General features: G+C 35.2%; 2 protein-coding genes and 1 long non-coding RNA gene across 3 annotated transcripts; 2 read left to right on the top strand and 1 right to left on the bottom strand.

Moving 5' to 3' along the window:
- Window positions 1–2382: 2382 nt before the first annotated feature.
- On the top strand, window positions 2383–5186 carry LOC143560752 (uncharacterized). The gene is made up of 5 exons (XM_077048980.1): window positions 2383–2832; window positions 4249–4443; window positions 4540–4629; window positions 4716–4814; window positions 4884–5186. Exons 1-5 carry the CDS (start codon window positions 2503–2505, stop codon window positions 5007–5009), a joined length of 840 nt encoding a protein of 279 aa, XP_076905095.1. The 5' UTR covers window positions 2383–2502; the 3' UTR covers window positions 5010–5186.
- A 72-nt stretch (window positions 5187–5258) lies between these two features.
- Window positions 5259–6988, bottom strand: LOC143560751 (CASP-like protein 2B1). The gene is made up of 3 exons (XM_077048979.1): window positions 6762–6988; window positions 6537–6669; window positions 5259–5532 (listed from the first exon to the last, which is right to left on the bottom strand). Exons 1-3 carry the CDS (start codon window positions 6977–6979, stop codon window positions 5299–5301), a joined length of 585 nt encoding a protein of 194 aa, XP_076905094.1. The 5' UTR covers window positions 6980–6988; the 3' UTR covers window positions 5259–5298.
- A 15312-nt stretch (window positions 6989–22300) lies between these two features.
- On the top strand, window positions 22301–22977 carry LOC143560767 (uncharacterized). The gene is made up of 2 exons (XR_013140186.1): window positions 22301–22908; window positions 22946–22977. It is a non-coding gene; the product is annotated as an uncharacterized LOC143560767 (long non-coding RNA).
- Window positions 22978–24770: the final 1793 nt, after the last annotated feature.

The raw sequence follows: 24770 nt of genomic DNA, 5'->3' as shown, positions 1-24770 counted from the left end.
GAATAGAGTTCAGAAAGTTGTGTATAGTAACGTATCAGCCCATAAGAATCGAAACTTTGTTTTTAGTCGGATTGGGTTTGCTATCCAAAATCCAAAAGGGGGTTGCGGCGCAGCTTGTTGCCCGCTTACCTGCCACTTCATTGTAAATCGTTTGGATGTTTCTATGAAGTAAATTAATAAACTAAAAAAAAATAAAAAAAAAATCCTCTCTCCAGTCATCCGATCAATAGTTTTCTTTACTGCACGTCTCCCAAAACAGTAGGGATCGACAATACAATCGTCTCACTATTCAAAGAAAGTTACCACATTCTTCAACACACTATATCAAAATAGTGGTCCTCACATAATTCTTCACTAATCAAAGGTAGTGAGCACATTCTTCACTAGCCACATCAAGTAAGTGGCTTTACACTTCTTCAATATCTCAGCATATTAAGATAGTGAATTTTCTCTTAATAAATAATAAACTATATATCAAGATAGAGTTCCCCAACCTAATATAATTATAAGACTAAATTAAGATAGTGTGCTTTCATCTTAAATCAACACAATGATAATTACTCGCATGTCAAATCATTAGAACAACCTCTAGTGATGACCCCTCAAGTAAAAACAAGAATAATATGGTTGAACAAATTTGAAGAAGTTTTTCTTTTTACTCAAGATCTTGGTCTCTTCTCTTTGAAATGAAGCTTGAATTCTTCTTGAAATATAGAAGATATTATCTATGCATGTATATAATTAGGTTTTAGAGCAAATGGATGATTTCAAAGTGTGGAACACTGGAACGGGTAATTTGTATTTAAAGACAAGGTGGATCATAATTCGAACAACTTTCTGGCCACTCCACAGTCACTTGCAACGATTGACCGTCGAGACAAATTTTAGCAATATGTTTTTAACGTTGTCAAAAGTCTTTGTCAACTTTCTTCACTCCGTATACATAGATTTTAATTAACCCTCCAACATGCCTCCATCCATACCATTTAACATTATATCAAACTAGCTTTTATCCCCCATTTTACGGGAATTGTTTTGCATTTGCGTTTCTAATATATATATATATATATATATATATATATATATATATTTTTTTTTTTTTTTGAATTTTAATTATATTATTGTAAGGAAATTAATAATATAATTTGGGTTTTGATGATAAATGATTTCATAAATAAATGAGAAGTTATAACTCAGCTTAAAAGCTACCCGAGTCTGGTGAGACTATTACCCGTTTATTTTTGTTACTATAAAAATGTTTCTTAATTATAAATAATTTTTTTTCATAAATCATATATTAATTTTTATTATTTTCCTATTTTATATAATTTTCATATCAAATATTTGGTAAGATTAATTTTTAATTTAATAAGATGTTATAACCCGTTTACGGCCTATCTGAGTTTGATAAGACCTGTACCCGTGAATCCATGTCAAATGCATGAGAAACCTCCATTTACAAATAAAACAATCTGGTGTCCTAAGAAGACGTGTGAAGTAACCACTACCCAGATAGTCTTTAAATGTTTCGTTTATATATACATATATCTATAATATATATAAATGAAACCATAAAAATCCTATGTGTTGAGATGTGGTCGCTCCCCTATTTTATGAAGTCACCAAATTTGCTTGATTTTTAAATGGAGGCTTCTCATGCAATTGACCTGAATTCACGTGTATGAGTATTATCAAACCCATATATTTCTTAAACGGGTTATAACATATCATTAAGTTAAAAGCTAATCTCACCAAATATATGATACAAAAATCCTATAAAGTAGGAATATACTAAAAATTAATATATGATTTATTAAAAAAATATATATGTTATTTAAAATTAAAAACCAATTTTATAGTAACAAAAAACGGGTCTTGGGTCTCATCAAACTCATATAGCTTTTAAACCGGGTTTTAACATCTCATTTATTGTGAAACAATTTAATATCAAACCATATGTATATTATTAATTTTCATACAATAAATAAAAATAAAAATTGATAAAACAAATAAATATTAGAAACAAATAATATAAAACAACCCCTGTAATACGGAGAAAAGAATTAGTTTAAACTAGTTTAGCATGCTTAATTTAAATTCATATATATTTTGAATAATAATAATAATAATAAATAAAAAGATATTAAATTTGTATTATTATTATTATTATTATTATTAGATTTAAATTTAACATGAAAAACCCCCGCCTCTAATTTCAAATTCAGACAACCCGCCCGCCCCCAAATCAAATCATTCAAAACCCCTATCCATCAATCCAACGTTAATCTGATTCTAACACACACACACACACACACTACCAACAACAACATCGTACAGATGTCTTCTTCTTCTAGATCATCTTCTCGCTACACCACCCGATCCTCCGCCCAGTCCGACCCATCTTCTTCATCCGACCTCACCACCAAACCCAAACCCAAACCCGTCTCATCCCACGCTCTCACCCGATCCAAATCCACCAAGAACGATGCAAACTTAACTTCCATGGTCAAGAAGTTCATGTCCACAAAGCCCAAGTCACGGGACTTGGCGGGTGTCATTGCGGACGATATTCGGAAGAAGGCGGCTGTCGGTAATGGGTCCGGGTCTGGGTCTTCTTCGGCGTTTGTGGGGTTGCATAAGAAGTTGTTTGGGAGTAATGGGAAAAGTGACGGGGAGAGTAAGAAGGCGTTGTTGACGGATGTGAAGGCGAATGCGAATGCGAGGACGTTGGCGATGGTGTTGAGGAGTGAGAGGGAGCTTTTGAGTCTGAGTAAGGAGCACGAGTCAGAGATTGCGGGGCTTAAGTTGATGCTTGAGGACAAAAATAAAGAGGTAGTTAAAGTTAACGTACAAATTAAATTAACGTGCTAACTGTGAGAATCTGGTAGTGTAATTATAAATACTTACTTTTAATTTGATTTTCAAATGCGAATAACTTGATTCTCATGGTTAGCACGTTAATTTAATTTGTATTTGATCCAAACTCTGTTGTTATAACACTTACTTTTATGTTTATTATTGATTTCGATATAACGTTTTCGTTTAGATTTCTGTTGTTATAATACTTGTATGTTTGGTTCGGATTAGAGAGTAGTGTTGTAAGAATCGCTAGTCGGGCGGTGGGGCGGGGACTAGCTTTTAGTCGGGATTAATCAGGATTAATAGGATTGGATTTTAATGAGTAATTTTCATTTATATATATACACACACATTTTTATATGTAATTTTTCAGTTTTATATATACGCTTTACATTTTGGTCGGAACGTCGCCAGAAAACGACGACAAAGTCCGATTAATTGCTATTTTGGCTGGATTTGACCATTGGCAGGCTAACCCAAAATTAATCAGTGGGGTTGAGACTAGCGATAATTGGGGATTAATTGATTAATCGGCGCCTAGTCGGGATTTTTTTAACATAGTTACCAATATTACCAACCAGCCATACCTACCTCTTTTCAGAGATATTTTAATCTGCTAACAAAATCATTTTTGTCAGTAATTTAGCTTTAATTTTGGATCTGCAACTACCATGTATGCTTAGGGGGTGTTCATTATTCGAATTGGGCTTGAATAACCCGAAATTCGATTCGAATCGGACATGAATAAGATTTATCTATATATATTATTTTTTTATAATACACTATGGTTTCAAAATTCAAATGGGCTGCTGTTACTGTTAGTTGTGTTTTAATATTGTTTGGAGTTTGGACTGATTTGATCATTTTGGCTGTGCTATTGTTTAGTGTTCATGTTCTTGGGTCATTTTGACTTTTTTAGTTGTGTTTTGATGTTGATTTTGGCATTTTGCAACTAGTGTGGAGCACCAGTTGAAATATTTTGTATGAGTTAGAAATTAGTTTAGGAATGTTCTTTTTATAAATTTAAAAAGTAAACTTCTTTTTTTTTCATTTTCATTTTTTTTCCTATTTCGGTTTATTAGAATAGATTTGAATAACTGAAATCAACTCAAATTTAAGTACACTTATTCAAATCAGTTTATTCGAATTTAGGTGAATTCTGTTATGTTTTAAATATAACTTTTTTACTGCAGTTTGAAAATTTGTTATTTTTAATATGCATAATTGCATATCCAGGTGCTTCTTATATGCATAATAAATCTGTTATTTTTCAAATGACCTTGAGGTGGTACTATGTATGCATTTTCCTCTATGTTTCCTTTGTGTTATTATATTATAGAGAAAGTTGCAGGCTGTTATACAGTAGTACTAATATTAGACGATATGCAGGTTGATAAGTTGAAAGATCTGTGTTTGAAACAAAGGGAAGAGATAAAGGCGTTGAAGGACGCTGTTCTGTTCCCAGATGTTATGCTTCCAAAGAAGCAGGAGGATGTTGTCGGAAAACAAGTCATCCCTAATCTACAAAGGCAGGTTACGTCTCTCACGGGCCAACTTCAATGTCTTGCTCAGGAGCTAGTAGAGGTCAGTCAGTCATTCGGTCATATTATATTATTCACAATTACCATCTGCGTATTCAGTCGGTTTATTTTATAAATGTGTTGGTGGCTGGAAAAATAGGTGAAAGCCGACAAGTATTCGGTCATGGGATGCTACGAGAGTCCTCCAAGAACACCAACACACGAGCAAGAAGACGCAGCCAATTCCCTGGTAACTTGCATATTGCCATATTCAAATGTTTCATAATATGTTTAAATGTATGTTAAGTTTTAACGTATATTAATATTATGATTCAGGAGTTAACCTCCACCACCCCTGGTAGTCCGGATGACATGTTTTTGAATGACTTAAATCCTTGTTTAACACCTTACGCCAACTTCAAGTCCAAGTCGAAGGTAAGTAATAAGTAAAACACGACCTCATTAATCTTTATTGCGTTCGGTTTTTGACGTTGAAGAATGCAGGAGTTTGAAAACCAAAGGTGTCATGAGACGGGGTTTGGTAGAAAGCTATCGAAAAGTTCAAACGGTGAACACTCTGCCAAGAGTTTCAGTCGCAGGTCAGATGAATACATATATCGTGGATGGTAATAAGTTCGTTGTTGGTGGAATGCGCCAATCGTGATTGTCAACTTTTGTTTCGTATATTACTCTTTTAAATAAACGTGTTTGATCTTCGGTACAATTTTGTCATGAACTACTAGTATGTGAAAATCGCTCATAAACTAAACTTGAAGTACGTCCATGAGTTATAAATGATATATTTGTTGCTGTAATAATTGAATAATAGTAAACATTATCACTAGTACATGTATTGTTTATCGTTTACGTGACAATCGAAAGTTATTACAAACACATCCTAGAGGCCTAACAATCAGATTTACGACGCTTTATTTTCATACAAACGAAAGAGGCTAAACGCAGATATCGCAGAGACAATGATCATACTTGCACAAGCAAAAACCGAACTTGCTATCCCTTCTCCGACTTGATTACAGAATTTCCCATACATGTCACACACCTTCATCCATTGAAGTTCCGGTTCGCCAATTTTCGCAAATGCTGCTGACTGTGCTGCGGCACCTATCGCCGCCACCATCATATAAGCCATAACCTGTATAGATAGAGAGAGATAAAGAGGATTGACTCATTGACATATTTAACATTAAAGATGGTCACAGAGAAGTAAATGATGTGAACAGAACATATAAAGATAAGTTAATATTCCCATTCTGGTCCAGAACAGAACAATAACATATTATTCAATTTCTTCTAGTCAATTTTTTTTTATTTTTATTATTATGGGGACTCTAAATATACATACAAGGCACAGACAACAAGACCATCCACCAAAGCTATCTTTGCATTAATTTGTTCTGCATTAAACACTCACCATATTCCCCATACGAATAGACTTGTAAACGAACTGAACAAACACGAACGAGGGCATACAATCGAAAACTGTGTTTGTTCATGTTCGTGTTCTTGTTCATTCATTTATAACCTAAACGAATAGTTCACAAACGTAAACAAACACAAATGAATATAATAACAAACAAACTTAAGCGAAAATTGAACAAACAAACGAACACAACAAGTATATATAATTGAAACCAGCCCCTTTTATGTTTATAGGGTTTGGATCAAATACAGATAAAATTAACGCGCTAATTGTGAGAATTAAGTAGCGTAATTATATATACAAGTAGTGTAATTATTGATTACATCATAGAGTAATTATGTAATTACTAATTACTCTATAATGTAATTACATAATTACTCTACTTGATTCTCATAATTAGCACGTTAATTTCATTTGTACGTTATCTTTCCCTTATGTTTACATTTACATAAATATAATTACTTATGTAATTATTAAAATTTAAAATAACATATACAAACCATCGTAAATAAGCGAACATAAATGAATGAACATAAACATTCACGAAGATAAATGAACGAACAAAATGTGTGTTTGTGTTCATGTTCATTCATTAAATTAAATTAAACAAACAATTTTTTTTCATATTCGTTCGGTTATTAAATAAACGAATATAAACGAACAGTTCATAAACGTTCGGTTTGTTTATAGACCTACGATATCAATACAATTGGTACCTGATCACCAGAGAAAATAAGCCAAGCCAAGGGCTTATTAAACAACACACTACCCCTAACCATGTTCACCACACACCTAAGAGTCTGCACTAGTGAACACACTGCAGCTAGCCCATTCACCACCACCAAAATCCTATACCAACAAACAACACACAAACTTATAAACAATCTTTACCATCAAACATAATAATATTAAAAAAACTCAAAAGATGTATAAAAGCTTACACAAGTGACTTCATGTCTGTGAACTTGGCCTTTTTCTCAACACTAAATATTTCTTTAACTTGAGTATCAGTGGCCACAAGAAGAGCAGCAACAAGGGCCAGCCCACATATTGCTGTCCTTAATATTAACTCAGCAAGTTTGACTTTCCGGTCAACTGCTTTCATGTCACTCATATGGTACTTCCCAGGGCTTACACCAACACCCAAATAGTTACTCATGTTTATGTGTTTAGTTATGAAATATGATATGATTATTTCACACGCTTTAGTTAGTGGACTTCGAGACGAAAGCATATATTATTTGACACCTTAAATAGGCAACCCACCTAACACCATTTCTATTATAATATTATTATATCTTTTTTCTTTTCACTTTATTATTATTACATATTTCCATGTCTCATGATTGCCACATATTTTTCCTTCCATCAGTTTTAAATCAAATCACATTTATTTATTTATTTATTTTCTTAACGGAAAAAAAATAGGGAAAATTCTCAAAACAAATGTTTATGAAAACGATTTTCAGGTTTCAGAAGCCATTTGCAAGAAATTCCCAAAATAGGTATTATAATCTAGTTGTGACGAATAGTTTGTATAACCAATTAAAACTTGACACGCGTCTTTAAACTAACCATAACAAGCAGATTTACTAAAAATTTTCTCGTCACAACTAAATAAGTTTTATGCCTCGTAATCAACGCACATGAGTAATTCATAAGTTATTTAGTCGCGACGAGTAGATTGTAAGGTTAAACTAGTCGCGGCGAGTTAATTACTAATAAAATACTCGTGTAGGGAATGTAACCAGGTAAACTAGTCGTCGCGACTAAAAGACGTATGAATTCCTCATGGGCGTTGATTACGAGGCATGAAACTTATTTAGTCGTGACGAGTAAATGATTAGTGAATCTGCTCGTTACGGTTAATTTAAAGGCACGTGACAAGTTTTAACTGGTTCCACAAACTACTCATGTGTAATCATAAACTACTCGTCACAACTAGTTTATAATACCTATTTTGGGAATTTCTTGCAAATGACACATAAAACCTGAAAAACGTTTTCATAAACGCTTATTTTGGGTATTTTCCCAAAAAAGTATGAGTTTTCCAGTGACATGCAAGTAACGGCGTTAAAATTCTATTAGTCGCATATTGTTAAAAACAAATACGTTAAAAGATGCGACCATTAGCAACCAATTTGTTAATTTAGATCGCTGAAAACCGAAAGATAATAGTTGAAATTAATCAAAACCGATACACCTAATATTATTATATATTTTTTTTCACTTTATGACATATGTCCACGTCTCATGATTGCCACACATTTTTCTCCATTCTCATTTAAAACAAATCACAATTTTCTATTTTTATTAAAGGCTGATTGAAATATGATAAAATTCAGCCACAAGCTGAAAATATGTTGTTAGTGGTTAGCATCCAATTATATCAACACCGGCCTCACTATCAAAGAACCAACTATCTATTTTTATTAAAGGCTGATTGAAATATGATAAAATTCAGCCACAAGCTGAAAATATGTTGTTAGTGGTTAGCATCCAATTATATCAACACCGGCCTCACTATCAAAGAACCAACTACAACATTCCGCCATCTCCACTTTGGTGGGATGGTAAAGGCTTTGGCCTTTGGGTGAGAGGTCCAGAGTTCGATTCCTGACAATGGTGGTATATTGTAAATAGTAGGAGGAAAGCATTAACATTCAAAAAAAAAAAAAAAAAAAAAAACAAAACAAAAAAAACTACAACATTCCACTAGCCTTATAACAATTTATTTTACAAAATTGAAATCCGTTTAGATCTAGTATAACTTCATAACTAAACGAGTGCAACTTTACCTCATCAAAAATCCATTTATTTAAGGTGGGATATTGGATTTTTAATAATTCTAATTTTGACTCGTTAACTATATTAATCCCACCCAACTTAATAATGGACATTCCCAACTTACAAACTATTTTTCTCTGCTGAGTCTTTTCTATCTAGGGTCATAGTTTTTTGTGACGTGGACAATAACATGGCACAAACATATGTTATTTGATGGGGTGGTTGCTTATGTGGCACTCTTATTTTAACCTTACCTTCACCTCCGCCTCCACTTCCACTACCACCAACACTACCTACCCCCCACCACCATAAAACCACCCTCAAAACCTCGACCTTTTTGGCTCTTTTTCGACAAGACAAGTAGACGTTCTGGTGAAGGTATTGAACTCGGATTTCGGTCTATATTGTTCGTAATCATGGCTATGTTAAAGGCAATTGATAAGGATTAAAGTCGATTTTTGCAGCTTTGGTATATGCGATAAGTTATTTTAGGGTTCCGGCCAAAAACCGTTTCTCCGGTAAGATTTGAATTTGGGGATTTTCGATAAGATTCATATTTACAGGTTCTTGGAGACCCTATCTATGCATACAAGAAGGTTTGGTTCGGAAATGATGAAGAAAATAGCCAAAAAGGTTGGGTGTTTTGAGGGTGTCTATGGCGGTGGTGGTTGGGGTAGGTGGTGTTGCAGGAGGTGAGGTGGAGATGAGATTATGATAAGAGTGCCACATAAGTAGCCACCTCATCAAATTAACAAATATTTGTGACATGTCAAAATCTACGTCACCAACAAACTAATTGGGTCAGACCTTGGTTAGAAAAGGCTCAATGAAGGAAAATAGTTTATAAGTAGGGACTGTGAGAAGAAATTTCTTAAGTTGGGATTAATATCAGTCAACAAGTCAAAGTTAGAATTATTAAAAATCCAATATCCCAATTAAGGTAAACAAAGACTATATATATGGGTATAATAGCCTAGATATGTTACGAGTCTAGTTAGGTCATATGACTAATTAGTCAAACGGCATGAGGCCACATTGTATGGGTTCTGTCCAACATTCTCTTAATTACTTGACCGGATAAGCATTTATGATGAGTGATTTGTTAAGTTTGTTCAAGTTTTAACACTCATCAAGTTTCACATTAAAATATAGTGAAGTTAGAGTTGCAGTCACTCAAGCTACTAATAACTCGAGACTCCCAACAGACATAAGTGATACTAAAGTCTCGACGTAAAACATTTAAAAGTTAGTGTCACACCCTCAAAATCCACTAACGGAGTTTTACCGTCAGAGGGTGTGAACTAACAGGATCGGAATCATTAGTTATAATCTAACATCATATTCAAAGTTTTTAAACCACAAATATTAAAGTTTAATGAATGCGGAAGCGTAAATCATAAGCCAAGTGTTGCGTCACGCAGGACGACTTAAAACCAAATTAATAAGAGTTTAAAAGCAAGATTTCAAAACGATAGTGTTCAATGAAATGCATGTCCCTATACCGCGCGCCCGCCTCGGTTACCTGAGAATAACATACTAAAAGTGTCAACACAGGGTTGGTGAGTTCACATATATAAATAAAGGAAAACGTTTACGTTTAAGTGTTTGCGTTTGCGTTACCGGATAATGTTAAGTCAATTATATATCAATAGGTAGCTAGCCTATAAAACAAGTATTACTAAGTGTTCGACACCGAAGCTGACTGTTTATCATATGCCTTGCCACCATGTCAACCACGACCATGGTAATGTGTTAGCCAAGATTACACCCACTCGACCTACAGTCGAGTTTAGAGTTGGGTTGGGTTTGTCAAACCCAGTAGTACTACTCAACAGTGACTCGCTATTATACAAATACTAAACGGTTCGATGTTATGAAGGACTTTAGTTGGTTTGTTTGCCACTTAGCCTTACAAGTGATATATAACCAATAACAAAATCTAAAGTGTTTGGAGTATGTTATCTCCCCCAAGTAAAAAGCGTTTAAAAGAGTAAAAGGGGAACGTGAAACCCACTGTTTGCGAAGAATTCAAAAACAAATCCGAGAGATGCGCGTCAAAGAAAATCCTCACTAGTGCTCTAAAACAAAAATGAGATTCTCTAAGTATTTAAACTACTATTGAGTCTCTAGACTCGGCACATAATACCTATGCATGAGATACGTTTCGTGTTTCGTTTGTGAATTATGTGTGACTCGACAAACACATTGGTGACACGTTACATGTGTATACAACTACTTAAGCATCAAATACTAACATTGTACATTACTAGTAAATTATCTCCCCACAAGGGCAATTTAGTCAAAACATGGCAATTATCTATTAACAAACACGTTTCATGTATTTTCACATAGTTCAGCAGCTAGTTTTACCAAGACAGATTTCTACTTGAAAGATTACTCTATTCAACAGATCATAACATATCAATTAATTCACCAAAAATCGTCACAAAAGCACACATGAGTTAGGTTTCCATAACTATTTTTATTGTATTTTTATTCCACATAGTTTTCTCACAAAGACCAAAACATTACAGTAAACTCACAGCAGTCAAAATCGTGCGCAACAGAATGATATTTGTTATTCCCGTTAAATGGTAAATTCAATTAATGCAAGACCAATTGGGTTAGATTCTTAACTCAATATTTTAACTTCCAGAAGTGGAACTAACCAATTTGGTCTTGTAGTTTATGAGATATGATAATTTCAAAACAGCCTAACAGCAGACCTCTCAATTCAGACTTGCACTTCAGTTTTGTAAAATAATAAAAGTTAACTTTTACACGTCCAAAAATTACAAACTTGGACTTTTTAGAAACTAGACTCAACCTAGTACACTGTAGTGTTAATAATTTTGACCAATTACCACATTAACATTCAGTTACAGTCGTCTAAACATACATTTAACAATCTGTCCAGTACCAGTTTACATCAAAACTCAACATAACAACAATCTATGAATCATAATCCATGCATATAACACTCTAGACACAAGATTAACCAACCATGCATATCAATTTCACATTACACACATAGTTAGGGTTTTTCTTGAAAGTTTAAAATCAAAGAACAAGTGATTAACAAGCAACAATAACACAACTAGTTATCAATTTCATTAGCAATTCATCATCAAGCATATAATCAAACCCTAACTCATCTTAATCATCAATTTTCAAGAATTAGGGTTTTGATTAACCCATTCAATACCAAAATTTAACACATAGAATGCATAGAGGAGCTGTTAATTACCAACTAGCACCTTAATTCTTCAACAAAACTTGAAAAAGGTTGTATGTATGTGTGTGTGATGTGATGGCAGCCAAGGGGGGAAGAGAGGGAGAGAGCCGATCGGTTCTTGGGAGGGGGAGGGAGTGTAGGGTTTTGTTAATTATTATAATAATAATATGTTACACAATGGCCCCTCTACTTTTTGTTATTAATTTTCTAGTGTAAACAATTAGTTCTTGCTTCTTGTGTTTAGCATTACACATAACATATAAAGTATCATATATGTTAACACATAATTATCACGTATTTGTTGTTCTGATGTTTGTTGTTTGTTCACCAATGGTTTGAGTCGACTCGTGTGCGTTTCGGTGCAATCCCGAAAGACTACATGTGTAGTGATTGTCAAGCGTCATTTAAAACCCTAGTTTAAATGTAATGAGATGTGCGTTATAGATCAAGTGATCTTAAGTTTGAATTGACGGAGTTTAGATTAACAGAGTTAACCTGAAATTGACGAGTGTCACAGTTAGGGACATAATGATTGGAATAAACCCTTTATGGTAATAATTAATATGCACAAATTTTGTCTTAAGCAAAGGTGATTAATATAAACAAAAGTTTTACCATAAGGATCCATTTGATAATTTAGCATAAGAATTGTGTCACTACCCCTCTCAAAAAAATAATAATAAAATAATAATAATAATAATAATAATAATAATAATAATAAAAAGAAGTTAATAATAATAAATAAAATAAAATAAAATAAATCTGTTACTACCGTGATTATGTCCATGATAGGTTAAGGTCTTAGTTAATTCAAACACTAATCTTTTGTAAATGAAGTCCTTTAGTAAAGGTATCAATGTATCATTATATATTTATATATGTAATGTTTTCAGATGATGCTTGACTTTATCATACCCTATGGTGTAAATGGGTAAATGGCACTTTGTAAGAAGAAAATATTGGGACTTATTTCCACAAATTACCGTTTAAAACGATCGAGATGTCGTGTTTTGAGAATGTTTCATTAAAACTAAAAATTTAGGATGCTATATATATCCGAAGACGCGTCAAGTGAATAAGTGATGATAGTTTTTTATTATCATACGTTCAAATTTATTTATGTAAACTCATATAAGTTTTTGTGGTACGTGTTTCCACTCTTTTGAAGATGATAGGATACTTGTTTAATTAACACATTTATGAAAATGTTAGATTTCATTGGAGTTATATATGTTGTCGAATATTCCATAAGCTAACATTTTTTTTGTTACGACATTTTTTTTATCATCAGGTATTTGTTATTTCGTATGTGGCTAAGAAATTTGTGAAACCTCATGGGGTTGTGGTTCGATTCCAACAAGTTCATTTGTTAATCAACTGCTAGTTGTTCTTGAGAGATTATACTTTCTGTTAGTTGTCATCTTGGTTATAAAAAAGATTAGTGTTTAATTACTAACTAAAGACAACGTTCAACTAGTATTTGTCTTCCTAATTTTCCTTTTATCGACAAACTGGTTGATGATGCAGTTGGAAATAATTTATCTCAAATTTCAATATATAAAACAAACTAAAACTAATGTTTTGGCTTTTGTGCATGCATGCATTAACTGTATAAATCGGCTTCTCATCTCTATCTTCTCTTAATTTATATAAAACAAACTAATATCAATGTATATTATTGACTGCATTTATTCATCGTTATTATCTTCTCTTCATGTCAGAAGTTTTTTATAACTAAACTAGTGTGTCACTTGGCGTGTTGCGCCGGGTATATCGGTAAAATCCAGACGTTGGTGAAACCCAAAGTTGTCGGTCCCTGGCGTTGAGACGGTAAATTGACGCGAATTCATGCAGTTTCGATTACGTGTTTTATATATCGGAACTAAAACTAAAAAAATATAAAAAATTGAGGTTGACCAATGGGGTGAAGATGGTTGGTAAAACTCGGGCATTGGTAAAACCCGAGTGTTGTCAATCTCGGGTGTTGAGGCGGAGAGTCTACGCAAATTCAGTTGGTCTTCGTCGCGTTTGTTATGGTAATTAGAACTAAATAAAAAAACACATTCGCTTGGTTGTTTTCATTACGTTCTTTACAATTAAATAAAACAAAATACGGCGAGTCTATGCGAATTCGGTCGGCAACCGTCACATTTATTACGATACCGGAACTAAAATAAAAAAAAAAACCAAATTGACATTCTATCGATTTACGTTATTTTCGTTAAATTACCGGAACAAAAAAACAAAAACATAAACAATATAAAAAAACTAGTGGCCATTAAGTTGCCGTCAAATGGTCTAATCAGGCACTTGCAGCACCAAGTTCTTTTATATATATATATATATATATATATATATATATATATATATATATATATTTATGCACCCAATAGTTTTAGTTTTAAATTGGTATGCCTTTTCCAATGTGGAGACCCCATGTACAAACCCCACTTATAACACTTTGGAGACGACATTGGTGGCTCAATGAAGGAAGACTGTGATCTTTGTGATCTCCAGTTTGATCCTGAGACTGAGAGCGTCCGGGTTTTACCACCAGTGAGCCTTTCGGCGGGTGGGGGTTCCTTGAAACTAGAGATAACTTGGAGGCGCTTAAGGGCTTCATACAGCTGGGTTGGCCAGCTGGCGTCGGCCTTTTGCCATTGGGTCATCTCGTACGGAGTACCTAAGTAATTCTCTATTTGTTGGCCGTAAAAAAAGGGTTTTAAATTGGCATATTTTCTTTTTTCTGTCATGAGACTCTAACCCTTAACTAATTGAGGAATAACATTATGTAAACACTTTGATACCACTAGAGTCGAAGCCTTTTGATTCGTGTCCGAAATCAAAACATGAATATGGCCGGGTTAATGCAGCAAGGGGAAATGAAGATCAGACGGTGTGGCCGGTGGGTATGGGTATAAGAATGGAGCCTATATATTATTAATATTTAGTTTCAGTTGCAAAATCTAAAGAATTGAATCAACAACCAATTGATGATCTTGTTTGTGAATCAATAGCTACATTTGTATTATAAGCTATTAATGGGTATGGTATGTGTTGTCTATGTCTTCCCTTCAATTGCTTAGCTAGCTAGCTAGGAGATTAATGTCTCGTCTCGTCTCTTCTGGATTCAACGAACGTAACACAATTGATTGTAGCACATAACTTTGATATTGCAGCTCTGGCTTGAGAAAGTTTGGCTCTGATACAAAACGATGTTAACATGAAAATATAGGATTCAATGAGGCAGTGGTACATGTACGTATTAGGGTTTACGTATAGCACTATCTAAAATGAAGAGCAACGCCAGATTTTACATAATTAAAAAAAGAGATCTGATCAATAACAATACCATGTAAATGGATAACAACACCCTATTTTCGTAATATAAGTTTATCAATACCCGGGAAAACGTGAATACATAACGACAATGTGTAAAATAAATTAGATCAACGCCCTACTTTTGTTTTTTTATTAAATAACAATCCATACCTAAACATCATAACAATACGCAAAATGGTATAACAACACTATTTTCGGGCAATACAATTATAGAACCTCACTTTTTTTATAAAAGTTATACATCAATATTATACACTTATCTAAGAGAAAAATAAATGTTCGTTTATGTAGTATAATTAAAAAAATAATAATAAAGCATATAAAATTGTTTGATTTAAAAGAAAAGGTGAAACTAGTACTTAATGGGAAAAATCAACACAACAAGCAAATATCTCTTTTATCATTCCATCCTTACTATACTTACAATTTATTACAAAACCTCCATCAATTTAATCTTAACCTTTAAACTAATTTGATCAATTATCTAGAATGTATCCTGCTTTTTGTAGGTTAAGATTATTGTTTCCACCTAAAAAAGACATATATATATGTTATACCAACAACTTAAGTATAACTTTAACATGGCAATTAACTAGCACTCATTGGAAAAACAACATAGCCAACATCAAACAACCATGACTTTCAAGCTAAAGCTATCGTTGGGCCCAAAATCCTTCACTAAAATGTTTTGCAAAGTATTTTGGTTATTGATGACATGACATAGTCGGAGCCAACAACATCAGACATATGGAAAAATAAACAGGGCTGGCACGTGATCCAGCGAAATGAAGATAGAGCTTTAGGCTCACACATAGATAAGGCCTTCAAATTATAAAAAGAAAAACAAAGCCATTATATATATGTATATATATATTTAATTTGCGGATTAGAAACAAATATATTTATTGGTTTGCTAGTAAATTTGTGTGCTGCTAAGTTGCAGGTAAGGAGTTTGGGACTTAATTATCAGCAACATTTTTTTAAAACAATTGTCATAAAATAACCACAAAATCTCATTTCAATCTAAGTCTTCAAAATCGGTAAGCCGATCCTGCAGATAAATAACTTCATTGCTAACAACTAGAAAAAAAGCATTTGTATAAGCACTTGTGCCAACAAAGTACCCTCTACCTCCTATGGTATCTCAATCAACGTTAGCTCGTAAAAAGATTTATCTCGACAGAACACAAAACGCATTGCGTCGTCTAACAAAATATAACAAGACATATCCATGCCCCCACAAAATGGCACAACAATATGAATCTGTACTAGATATAATTACACTCCTTAAATGCCATGGCATAGACAAACTCATAATACCATCTAAATTCTAAAGTTTGGAAGTTTAATTAACAGGTGATTTGGATAACCATTTTAAGCTCTAAAGAGTAGCCACACGGTTATATAAGAGAACATAAAAATCAATGTATTTTCAGTGAGTTCAATCGTTTTAAGAATGCTTGCTAATGCAACATCCACCCCGGCCATCCTCTAGAAAGGTTCAAAACCCGCTATCCGATATTTTTTTAATAGTTGATATCACTATCCGAAATTCAGTTATTTCGGATTCGAATTAATTTCAAACAACTCGGGCTCGATTTCAGATTCAGATTTTGTTGCACACCTGATGGTCGGGCAAAAGTCGTGTATATTATTATAGTTTTTGTTTACTTTTAGTTTAAATATTATGTGAACTTTGGTACTTCAAGCGTGTTTATGTGTTTCAGGATACTTGACGTTAAGGACGCTTATCAGGATGAATTACGGGCTTGGAACGAAGATATAGAAGAATCATGACGATTGGCACGCTTTCCTATGCAAAATAAATGAAGAAAATAAAGAAAATTCTGTCAGACGCCTTTAGCGCGGTGCTAAAGGGTCCTAATGGTGATGTTAGCGTATCTCTAAGATCATCAGAATTTTGAGTCTTTAGCGCGGCGCGAAAATCACACCCCTGGGATGTTAGCGACGCGCTAAGATCCTCCTGACGGGAAAAATAACCCTAACTTTGATATAATCAGTTTTTCAGCCCCCATTCGACATATCCTTCATTCCTCCAACCAAGTACAAGCCCTAGGACGATTTTCCACCATCCCGAAGCCTCCGGTTCGCCCGTTCATCGCATGCTTTCATCCTCTCATCAGATAAGCGAATCCTTCGTGATGCCGATGTCAGGCTAAACCATTGTATTCACTTTAGGCTAGGGTTTTGTGTAAACTAACTTTGATCAGATTCTATGTTTTGAATGCTTATGAACTTGATTGAATGTTTTTAATCTTGTTTTACATTATGAATTGATTGTTTAAACAGTTTATGATTTTGATTATCAAACTTTGCATCACTTTTCTGGTTGTGTTAATCACATGTAGGGTTAGCTCTTATGTTATTGAACCAATAATCGTTAGTCATTGCTTATAACTGATTTTCATATTTTAAACTGGTAATTGGGTAAACCGGAGTTCAGTTGTGTCAACAATTCGGTTAGGGTCTCGTTTGTCCTCACAACCCAACTGTTAGGTTTAGTAATTACTGCGCAATTAATCTTATGAATCTGTGATTAGTCGGTCATCACATTACCTGAACCTGAAGTGAATCGTTTTCTCATTATTGTTTAAAAACTTTTCCAAGTAAACGTGTGTTTTTATTAAATCATCTTTTATAAACCGCTTGACATCGTTTGTCCACCGTAGTTAATTAGTTAATAATTATGAACTTTACTTGCACTTTCCACTGATTCCCTGTGGAGACGACCTTACTTACCCATACTAGTTATAGGTATTTAAGCTTCATAAATACTTGTTTTTGATTAGAGCACGACATCTACGTCAAAATGGCGCCGTTGCCGGGGAATCAACGCGCAAAGTGCTAGTTTAGCTTAGTTTTTAGTTTTTGTTTTTAATTTTTCTTCGTTGATTTTACGCGGTGTATTAGTGTCTGTGTCTTTGCAGGTAACTTCACAAGTTGATGCAGACGAGATATTCCCGTGAGAAGGAGCCGCTCCAGTTTGATCCCGAAATCGAGAAAACAGCAAGACAAAACCGAGTAGCTCAGAAACCCATATTAAACCAAATACCTGAAATCAGAACACCAAAAGAAGAGACTATGAGTACCCGAAACAGAAGGGACCCGAATATGTACCAACCAAATAACCAACCAAATAACCAAGAGCAACCAGTTCCACAAAACCAGAACGTTAACCGTGACAGAAACCGTAATCTGTTCAACCGAAGAGATGTTAACCGTAATCCCAGAAACATGGATGACAACTTGTCAATCGAATCAGCTCCAGTGAACCGTCAAAGACAGAATGATTTGAGAGAGGAAAGACCCGAGATTGATCGTGCTCGTGCACGGTTGGAAAATTGGCACATAGGGGACGATTTTGGTTACGATTCTGAGGATGAGGAGGAGCGTATAGATGAACAGCGGGGTCGATATCAGCAACAAGATCCCCATGATGACCAAGAAATTAGACAGAATCATCCAGAAAATCAGAGAGATCGAACACCGAGACGGCAACAACACCATGAACAGCCGTATTATGATTTTGATGATGGAGTTCCAAGGGCGTTTGTTCCACCACCAGTCAGAGGCGTTCAAAGCCACTTCATTCCACAAGTGGCTACGAATCCTCTACCGATCATCATTCCAGTCAGACGGGGAAGAACTTTTTCGGTAAGGCAGAACAGTTTAATGCGATTACTGACATTTCATGGAAAGGCTACAGAAGAACCATATTTACACTTGAGTGATTTCAACTCGATATGCGCACTCATCTCGAGTCAAGGTTTTACTGCAGAAGAGGTGAAGATGGTAGTTTTCCAGTTCAGTTTGAAAGACGCGGCAAAGCAGTGGTTTCTATCGTTGCCATTAGCTAGTATTTTCACTTGGGGAGATTTGGCACAACAGTTTTTAGATGAGTATTATACCCCCCAGAGAACCACAGAGGCCTGCAACAACATTCGAAACCTTCTATGAATCATTCCAAAGGTTTAAACGATTGTTGAGGACTTGTCCGCATCATGGGATTGCCTTATGGGAATTGATAAAGGCATTCCATGATAGTCTCTCAAATGATGATGTTCATGACCTCCAAGCCACCACGAATGGATCTTTCCTTGCAAATGATGAAAACGAGGATTGGGGACATTTGGAGAGACACACGAGTAATTCGAAGAGACAAGCACAGTCGAACAGGATGTCAAAAAGATCAGTGGTAAAAGCAGTTGAAAGTCATGGGTCAGAAAATAGAATGGATAGATTGGAAAAGAAGATGGATAGGTTGTTGGTTGCAGGTGTACAAGGAGCCGGAAATTCAGGAAAAACATACCCGGTATTTGAAGGTTGTGGGGAATTAGGACACGAAGTTGCGAGTTGTGGGGTTGTGCAAGATGAAGAAACTGGAGAAGAAGAGGTCAACTATGTACAGGGTGAAAGGAAATACAATAATATGAACTCAAATACTTATCATACGGGCCTCAGGAATCATCTAAACTTTAGTTATGGAAATCTGAACACGCAACAGAACCCGAATTTTTAGGGTAGTTTTCTGAAGACAGGTTATTAGTCAAACCAGAAACAGTATGGTAATAATTCGGGCAGCGGTCTGAGTGGGTACAATAAGAGAGATTCCGAGGGTTATACTAAGGGTTATCAAAAGAATTATCAGCAGGGGCAAGGAAATTCTTCGGGTAACAAAGAGGAGTCACTTAAGGATGTGATGGATTTATTGAAACAAATGAAGGCAGATCAAGAGACTCAGAATAGAAATCAAGAGACTCAGAATAAGGCATTGAATCAGAGGTTGGAGCTTCAAGAGAAGGCTAATGCTGCAAGAGATAAACAGGTTAGTCAACTGGCTGAAGAAATGGCAAGCCTAAAGAGAAATCCATCCAAATTACCAAGTGACACCTTGAAGAATCCGAGCCATCAAAGTAGTAGTTCGTCAAACTCCAAAAATGCACACGTCAGTGCCATCACAATTGAAGATAGTGTGGAGAATGACACGGTTGAAGAATTTGAAACAGGGGCACCACTGAACTCACCACCAAGGCACTTGTTGATTATGGTGCGAGTGTGAGTATTCTACCGGGGAGTGTGTATGACCGGTTTTATTTTGGGCCTTTACAAGAGGTTGACACTACCTTGGTGCTAGCTGATTTCACTCGAAGGCGGCCACGTGGTAAACTGGTTGGTGTTGCGGTAAAGGTTGGTGATTTTTACTATCCAGAAGACTTTCTTGTTCTTGATTATGCACCAGCTGAGAAGGAAGAAGAACCACGTGTGATATTGGGGAGACCGTTTTTGGCTACTTAATGCTCAGATTAACTGCCGAGACGGAACAGTTTGCATGACCTTCGGTAACCGTAAGTTAATTTTAAGTATATTTTCAAATTCATATGATTATTTTTTTGAAAATAAATATTCTAGGTCATGTGCTACTAATGGGTTTTTTCCTCGTACATGTGAGGATGACACCAAAAAGGAGAAAAGTGTTGTTTTTGACAGGTCGAAGCGTGAACGAGAGAAGGAAGAGTTAAATGCAGTAGATGTAAAAAGTGGAGCAACAGTAAGTTCAACAAACAACACTAAGACGGTGATGGAAATGGTGCTAAATGAGAAGAAGGGTGGAACAAGTAAGAAGAAAGCACCAAAGAAGGAGAAGGTAAAGAAACCACCCGGATTTGAAAATGAACAAAGAAGGTTGGCGTGTTTTGGGCCTAGGTGGGAGGCATTAGAGCTACCATTGTGCTGGAGAAGTACACGAAGTGAGATGGAGGAAGGTAAGTACTCCATTCGACCACCATAACCGCCAAATCAGGTACTGGTCCGGCTGAAGACCTTAATAAAAACTTAGCGCTAACCGGGAGGCAACCTGGATTTTAGTTTTTGTTTGTATTATTTTTTTTTCTAGTTTTGTATATTTTTAATCTCTTGTCTCGAGTGTTTAGTGTATTGCAAAGATCGAGTGTGGGGAATACGCAACGCAGAGTGTTTCTCGGGTGTGTTGGTAAGAAAAACATTAAGTAAACAGAGTGCCAGGTAAGTAATTTAAGTTAAAAGGTTGAAAAATGGCTAAGGAATTCAAGAAAATGAAAAATTTTGAAAGATAGAAAATTTTTTCAACATAAAAAAAAGGGCCAAACTTTCTGTTAAAAGTGCGTTTAGCGCGGTGCTAACATCACTGAGTGAAGCCCTTAGCGCGGCGCTAAGATCTTCTCATTTGTGTGCTTTTCGCGCGGCGCTAAAGTCTCTTAGGAGATGTTAGCGCCGCGCTAAGGTCTACCTGAAAAAAAAATTATTTTTTTATTATAATATGGGCTGCACGTGGGGCTTACCACTGAGTTTATTATCTCCTTTATCATCTTCTCCATTCATTCCACCCAAACACCATCCATCACAAACGCTGTACACCGCCAACACCCCACCACCACATTACACCCAACCGTTGTATTTTGTGTTGTATTTGAACTTTGTGGGTGTTGTTCACTACAAACCCTCACGAGACCTCACTCGTCCACCCGGGCTACCGGGGGGTTTAAAGGGCTTGTTGCATACGCTAAATGCAATCGTGATTCCTACGAAAGTGAGTTAGGTCTTTTAACAATTTTACTAGTTTAACAAATTTAATTATGAAATTTATATAACTTGGCTTGGTAATTAAAATTAACGGTTTTGCAAACGGTTTAAAAGACCTATCCTAATGGTTGTGAGAAGCGTGCTTCTACACGTGTGAAAGTTTGCAGATACTGTTGAGTGAATTGAGGAGCCGGGTTTGTTGAGCGCAACCAATAGTATATTTGAGTGGCTTATTTTTCTGATCAGGTGATTTTGTTTTCATAATTCTTTTTGTATTATTAGTTTTATTGTTAAAAGTGTAATTGTATAGTTGTATAATTTCTAAGACCATCACATTAAGCCCGGTTTTAAAATTTATAATCAGTCAGTTTTAACCCCGTCCTCGTTAATGTTCTTTTAAATGCTAAATTTTAAACATTGAGGACAATGTCAACCTCAAGTGTGGGGATGGGGGAAAAATTAATTTTTTTTTGCCTTAGAGTGCCTTGATTGTGCGCAAAAGCTGGAATTGTAAATAATTAATTGCCATTATTAATGCCAAGTAGAGGTCTTTGGTCATGGTCAATTTTTAAGTTTCTCGAAAGTCTTCACATGCAAATGTTTTTCAAAAATTGGACAATTAAAATGAACCGTTTAGATGGGGATAACGAGTCATGGGGACAGGTACACATGTTTATATCGGCAGCCTTATTCCTCCGGTACGTGTGTGAGTTGACCACATATATATAATACACATATAATACATAGTATATACACATACCATACGAGTGCCATTATAGAGAGTCACCAGTATGTCCATGATATCTAGAACTTTGTTGTCTCATGCATTTCGAGATCTTAATACCACCACCTGTATGGAGAAATAGGACTGTAGAAACCCACATTATAATGGCCTTTACATATAAAAATAAAAAATAAAATAATACTCACTACCCTACATTATCCCTTAGGAGCCAAGTTTGTGCCTTTTCTCTTTCGTTTGTTTAACCCACATTACAAGCCGTGTTTGCCTTGGCCTTTATTATTTTTAACCCTGTGGATGAAATTCGGTATGTCAAGAGCTGTATATAAGTTGTTTGTCGATTATAGTACACAATGTACGTATGTCTCGATTCAGTGGTTTGTATATATTGATGTTAGTATTTGTAAAAAAAATGAAAAAAAAAATAAAAAAAAAGAAAGAAAGAAAAAAAAAGTTGGAAAATCAAAGAAAAGCTCAAAAAGAGTCGATGTTTGAGTTAATGTCGTTTGTAAATAATAGTGAGTGAGTTGTTTGTTTGTTTGAATAAATTGGGTCTCATCCACCATAAGTTACTAAATGAATCCGCTTCCACACCCTAACCTAAGCCACAGCAAAACCCTTAATTCTATTCTTTATGCAACCGGTGGGTAATGGGTGGAGATATGACTTGCTTCCAAGCTTATTACATTGTGTTCATACTTAGTATAGGGGGCAGAGAGATACTAGCACATTTTTTGCTGGTCCAGATATTAAACCGAGAGGAGAGATATTATATTACGAGGGGTATGAACATGTGTGCCTTAACCGGAAACATAGTACAATCGTTTGGGCGGTTCCATAGTTTTAAATTGTAACATTAAATTATTTGGTGGGTTATCAATCTTGACAGTGTCAATTCTTGGGAATTGGGTATGACCTTATACCTCACTAGTATTAATCGTGGTAATTTATGAATTCTCGATCGAGGTGTATGTGTTGCATGAGAGTTTGCTTGAGGGCAAGCAAAAGATAAGTGTGGGGATGTGATGGTCGGGCAAAAGTCGTGTATATTATTATAGTTTTTGTTTACTTTTAGTTTAAATATTATGTGAACTTTGGTACTTCAAGCGTGTTTATGTGTTTCAGGATACTTGACGTTAAGGACGCTTATCAGGATGAATTACGGGCTTGGAACGAAGATATAGAAGAATCATGACGATTGGCACGCTTTCCTATGCAAAATAAATGAAGAAAATAAAGAAAATTCTGTCAGACGCCTTTAGCGCGGTGCTAAAGGGTCCTAATGGTGATGTTAGCGTATCTCTAAGATCATCAGAATTTTGAGTCTTTAGCGCGGCGCGAAAATCACACCCCTGGGATGTTAGCGACGCGCTAAGATCCTCCTGACGGGAAAAATAACCCTAACTTTGATATAATCAGTTTTTCAGCCCCCATTCGACATATCCTTCATTCCTCCAACCAAGTACAAGCCCTAGGACGATTTTCCACCATCCCGAAGCCTCCGGTTCGCCCGTTCATCGCATGCTTTCATCCTCTCATCAGATAAGCGAATCCTTCGTGATGCCGATGTCAGGCTAAACCATTGTATTCACTTTAGGCTAGGGTTTTGTGTAAACTAACTTTGATCAGATTCTATGTTTTGAATGCTTATGAACTTGATTGAATGTTTTTAATCTTGTTTTACATTATGAATTGATTGTTTAAACAGTTTATGATTTTGATTATCAAACTTTGCATCACTTTTCTGGTTGTGTTAATCACATGTAGGGTTAGCTCTTATGTTATTGAACCAATAATCGTTAGTCATTGCTTATAACTGATTTTCATATTTTAAACTGGTAATTGGGTAAACCGGAGTTCAGTTGTGTCAACAATTCGGTTAGGGTCTCGTTTGTCCTCACAACCCAACTGTTAGGTTTAGTAATTACTGCGCAATTAATCTTATGAATCTGTGATTAGTCGGTCATCACATTACCTGAACCTGAAGTGAATCGTTTTCTCATTATTGTTTAAAAACTTTTCCAAGTAAACGTGTGTTTTTATTAAATCATCTTTTATAAACCGCTTGACATCGTTTGTCCACCGTAGTTAATTAGTTAATAATTATGAACTTTACTTGCACTTTCCACTGATTCCCTGTGGAGACGACCTTACTTACCCATACTAGTTATAGGTATTTAAGCTTCATAAATACTTGTTTTTGATTAGAGCACGACATCTACGTCAAAATGGCGCCGTTGCCGGGGAATCAACGCGCAAAGTGCT

The sequence above is a fragment of the Bidens hawaiensis genome, unplaced genomic scaffold, assembly GCF_021521415.1.
Source record: "Bidens hawaiensis isolate Kalapana, Puna unplaced genomic scaffold, B.hawaiensis_p1.1 tig00020443_1, whole genome shotgun sequence".
NCBI classification, from domain to species: Eukaryota; Viridiplantae; Streptophyta; class Magnoliopsida; order Asterales; family Asteraceae; genus Bidens; species Bidens hawaiensis.
The sequence above is the reverse complement of the archived record's forward strand: the minus strand, read 5'-3'. Positions and strand labels throughout refer to the sequence as shown.

Excerpts from the sequence above, each read along its gene's own strand:
- LOC143560752 (XM_077048980.1), top strand. The coding sequence starts at position 2,503 with ATGGTCAAGAAGTTCATGTCCACAAAGCCCAAGTCACGGGACTTGGCG. Across the intron at positions 4,444-4,539 it reads TTGCTCAGGAGCTAGTAGAG|GTGAAAGCCGACAAGTATTC; the intron begins GTCAGTCAGTCA and ends CTGGAAAAATAG. Across the intron at positions 4,815-4,883 it reads ACTTCAAGTCCAAGTCGAAG|GAGTTTGAAAACCAAAGGTG; the intron begins GTAAGTAATAAG and ends TGAAGAATGCAG.
- LOC143560751 (XM_077048979.1), bottom strand. The coding sequence starts at position 6,979 with ATGAGTAACTATTTGGGTGTTGGTGTAAGCCCTGGGAAGTACCATATG. Across the intron at positions 6,670-6,761 it reads ACAGACATGAAGTCACTTGT|GATTTTGGTGGTGGTGAATG; the intron begins GTAAGCTTTTAT and ends TTGTTGGTATAG. Across the intron at positions 5,533-6,536 it reads TTATTTTCTCTGGTGATCAG|GTTATGGCTTATATGATGGT; the intron begins GTACCAATTGTA and ends CTATCTATACAG.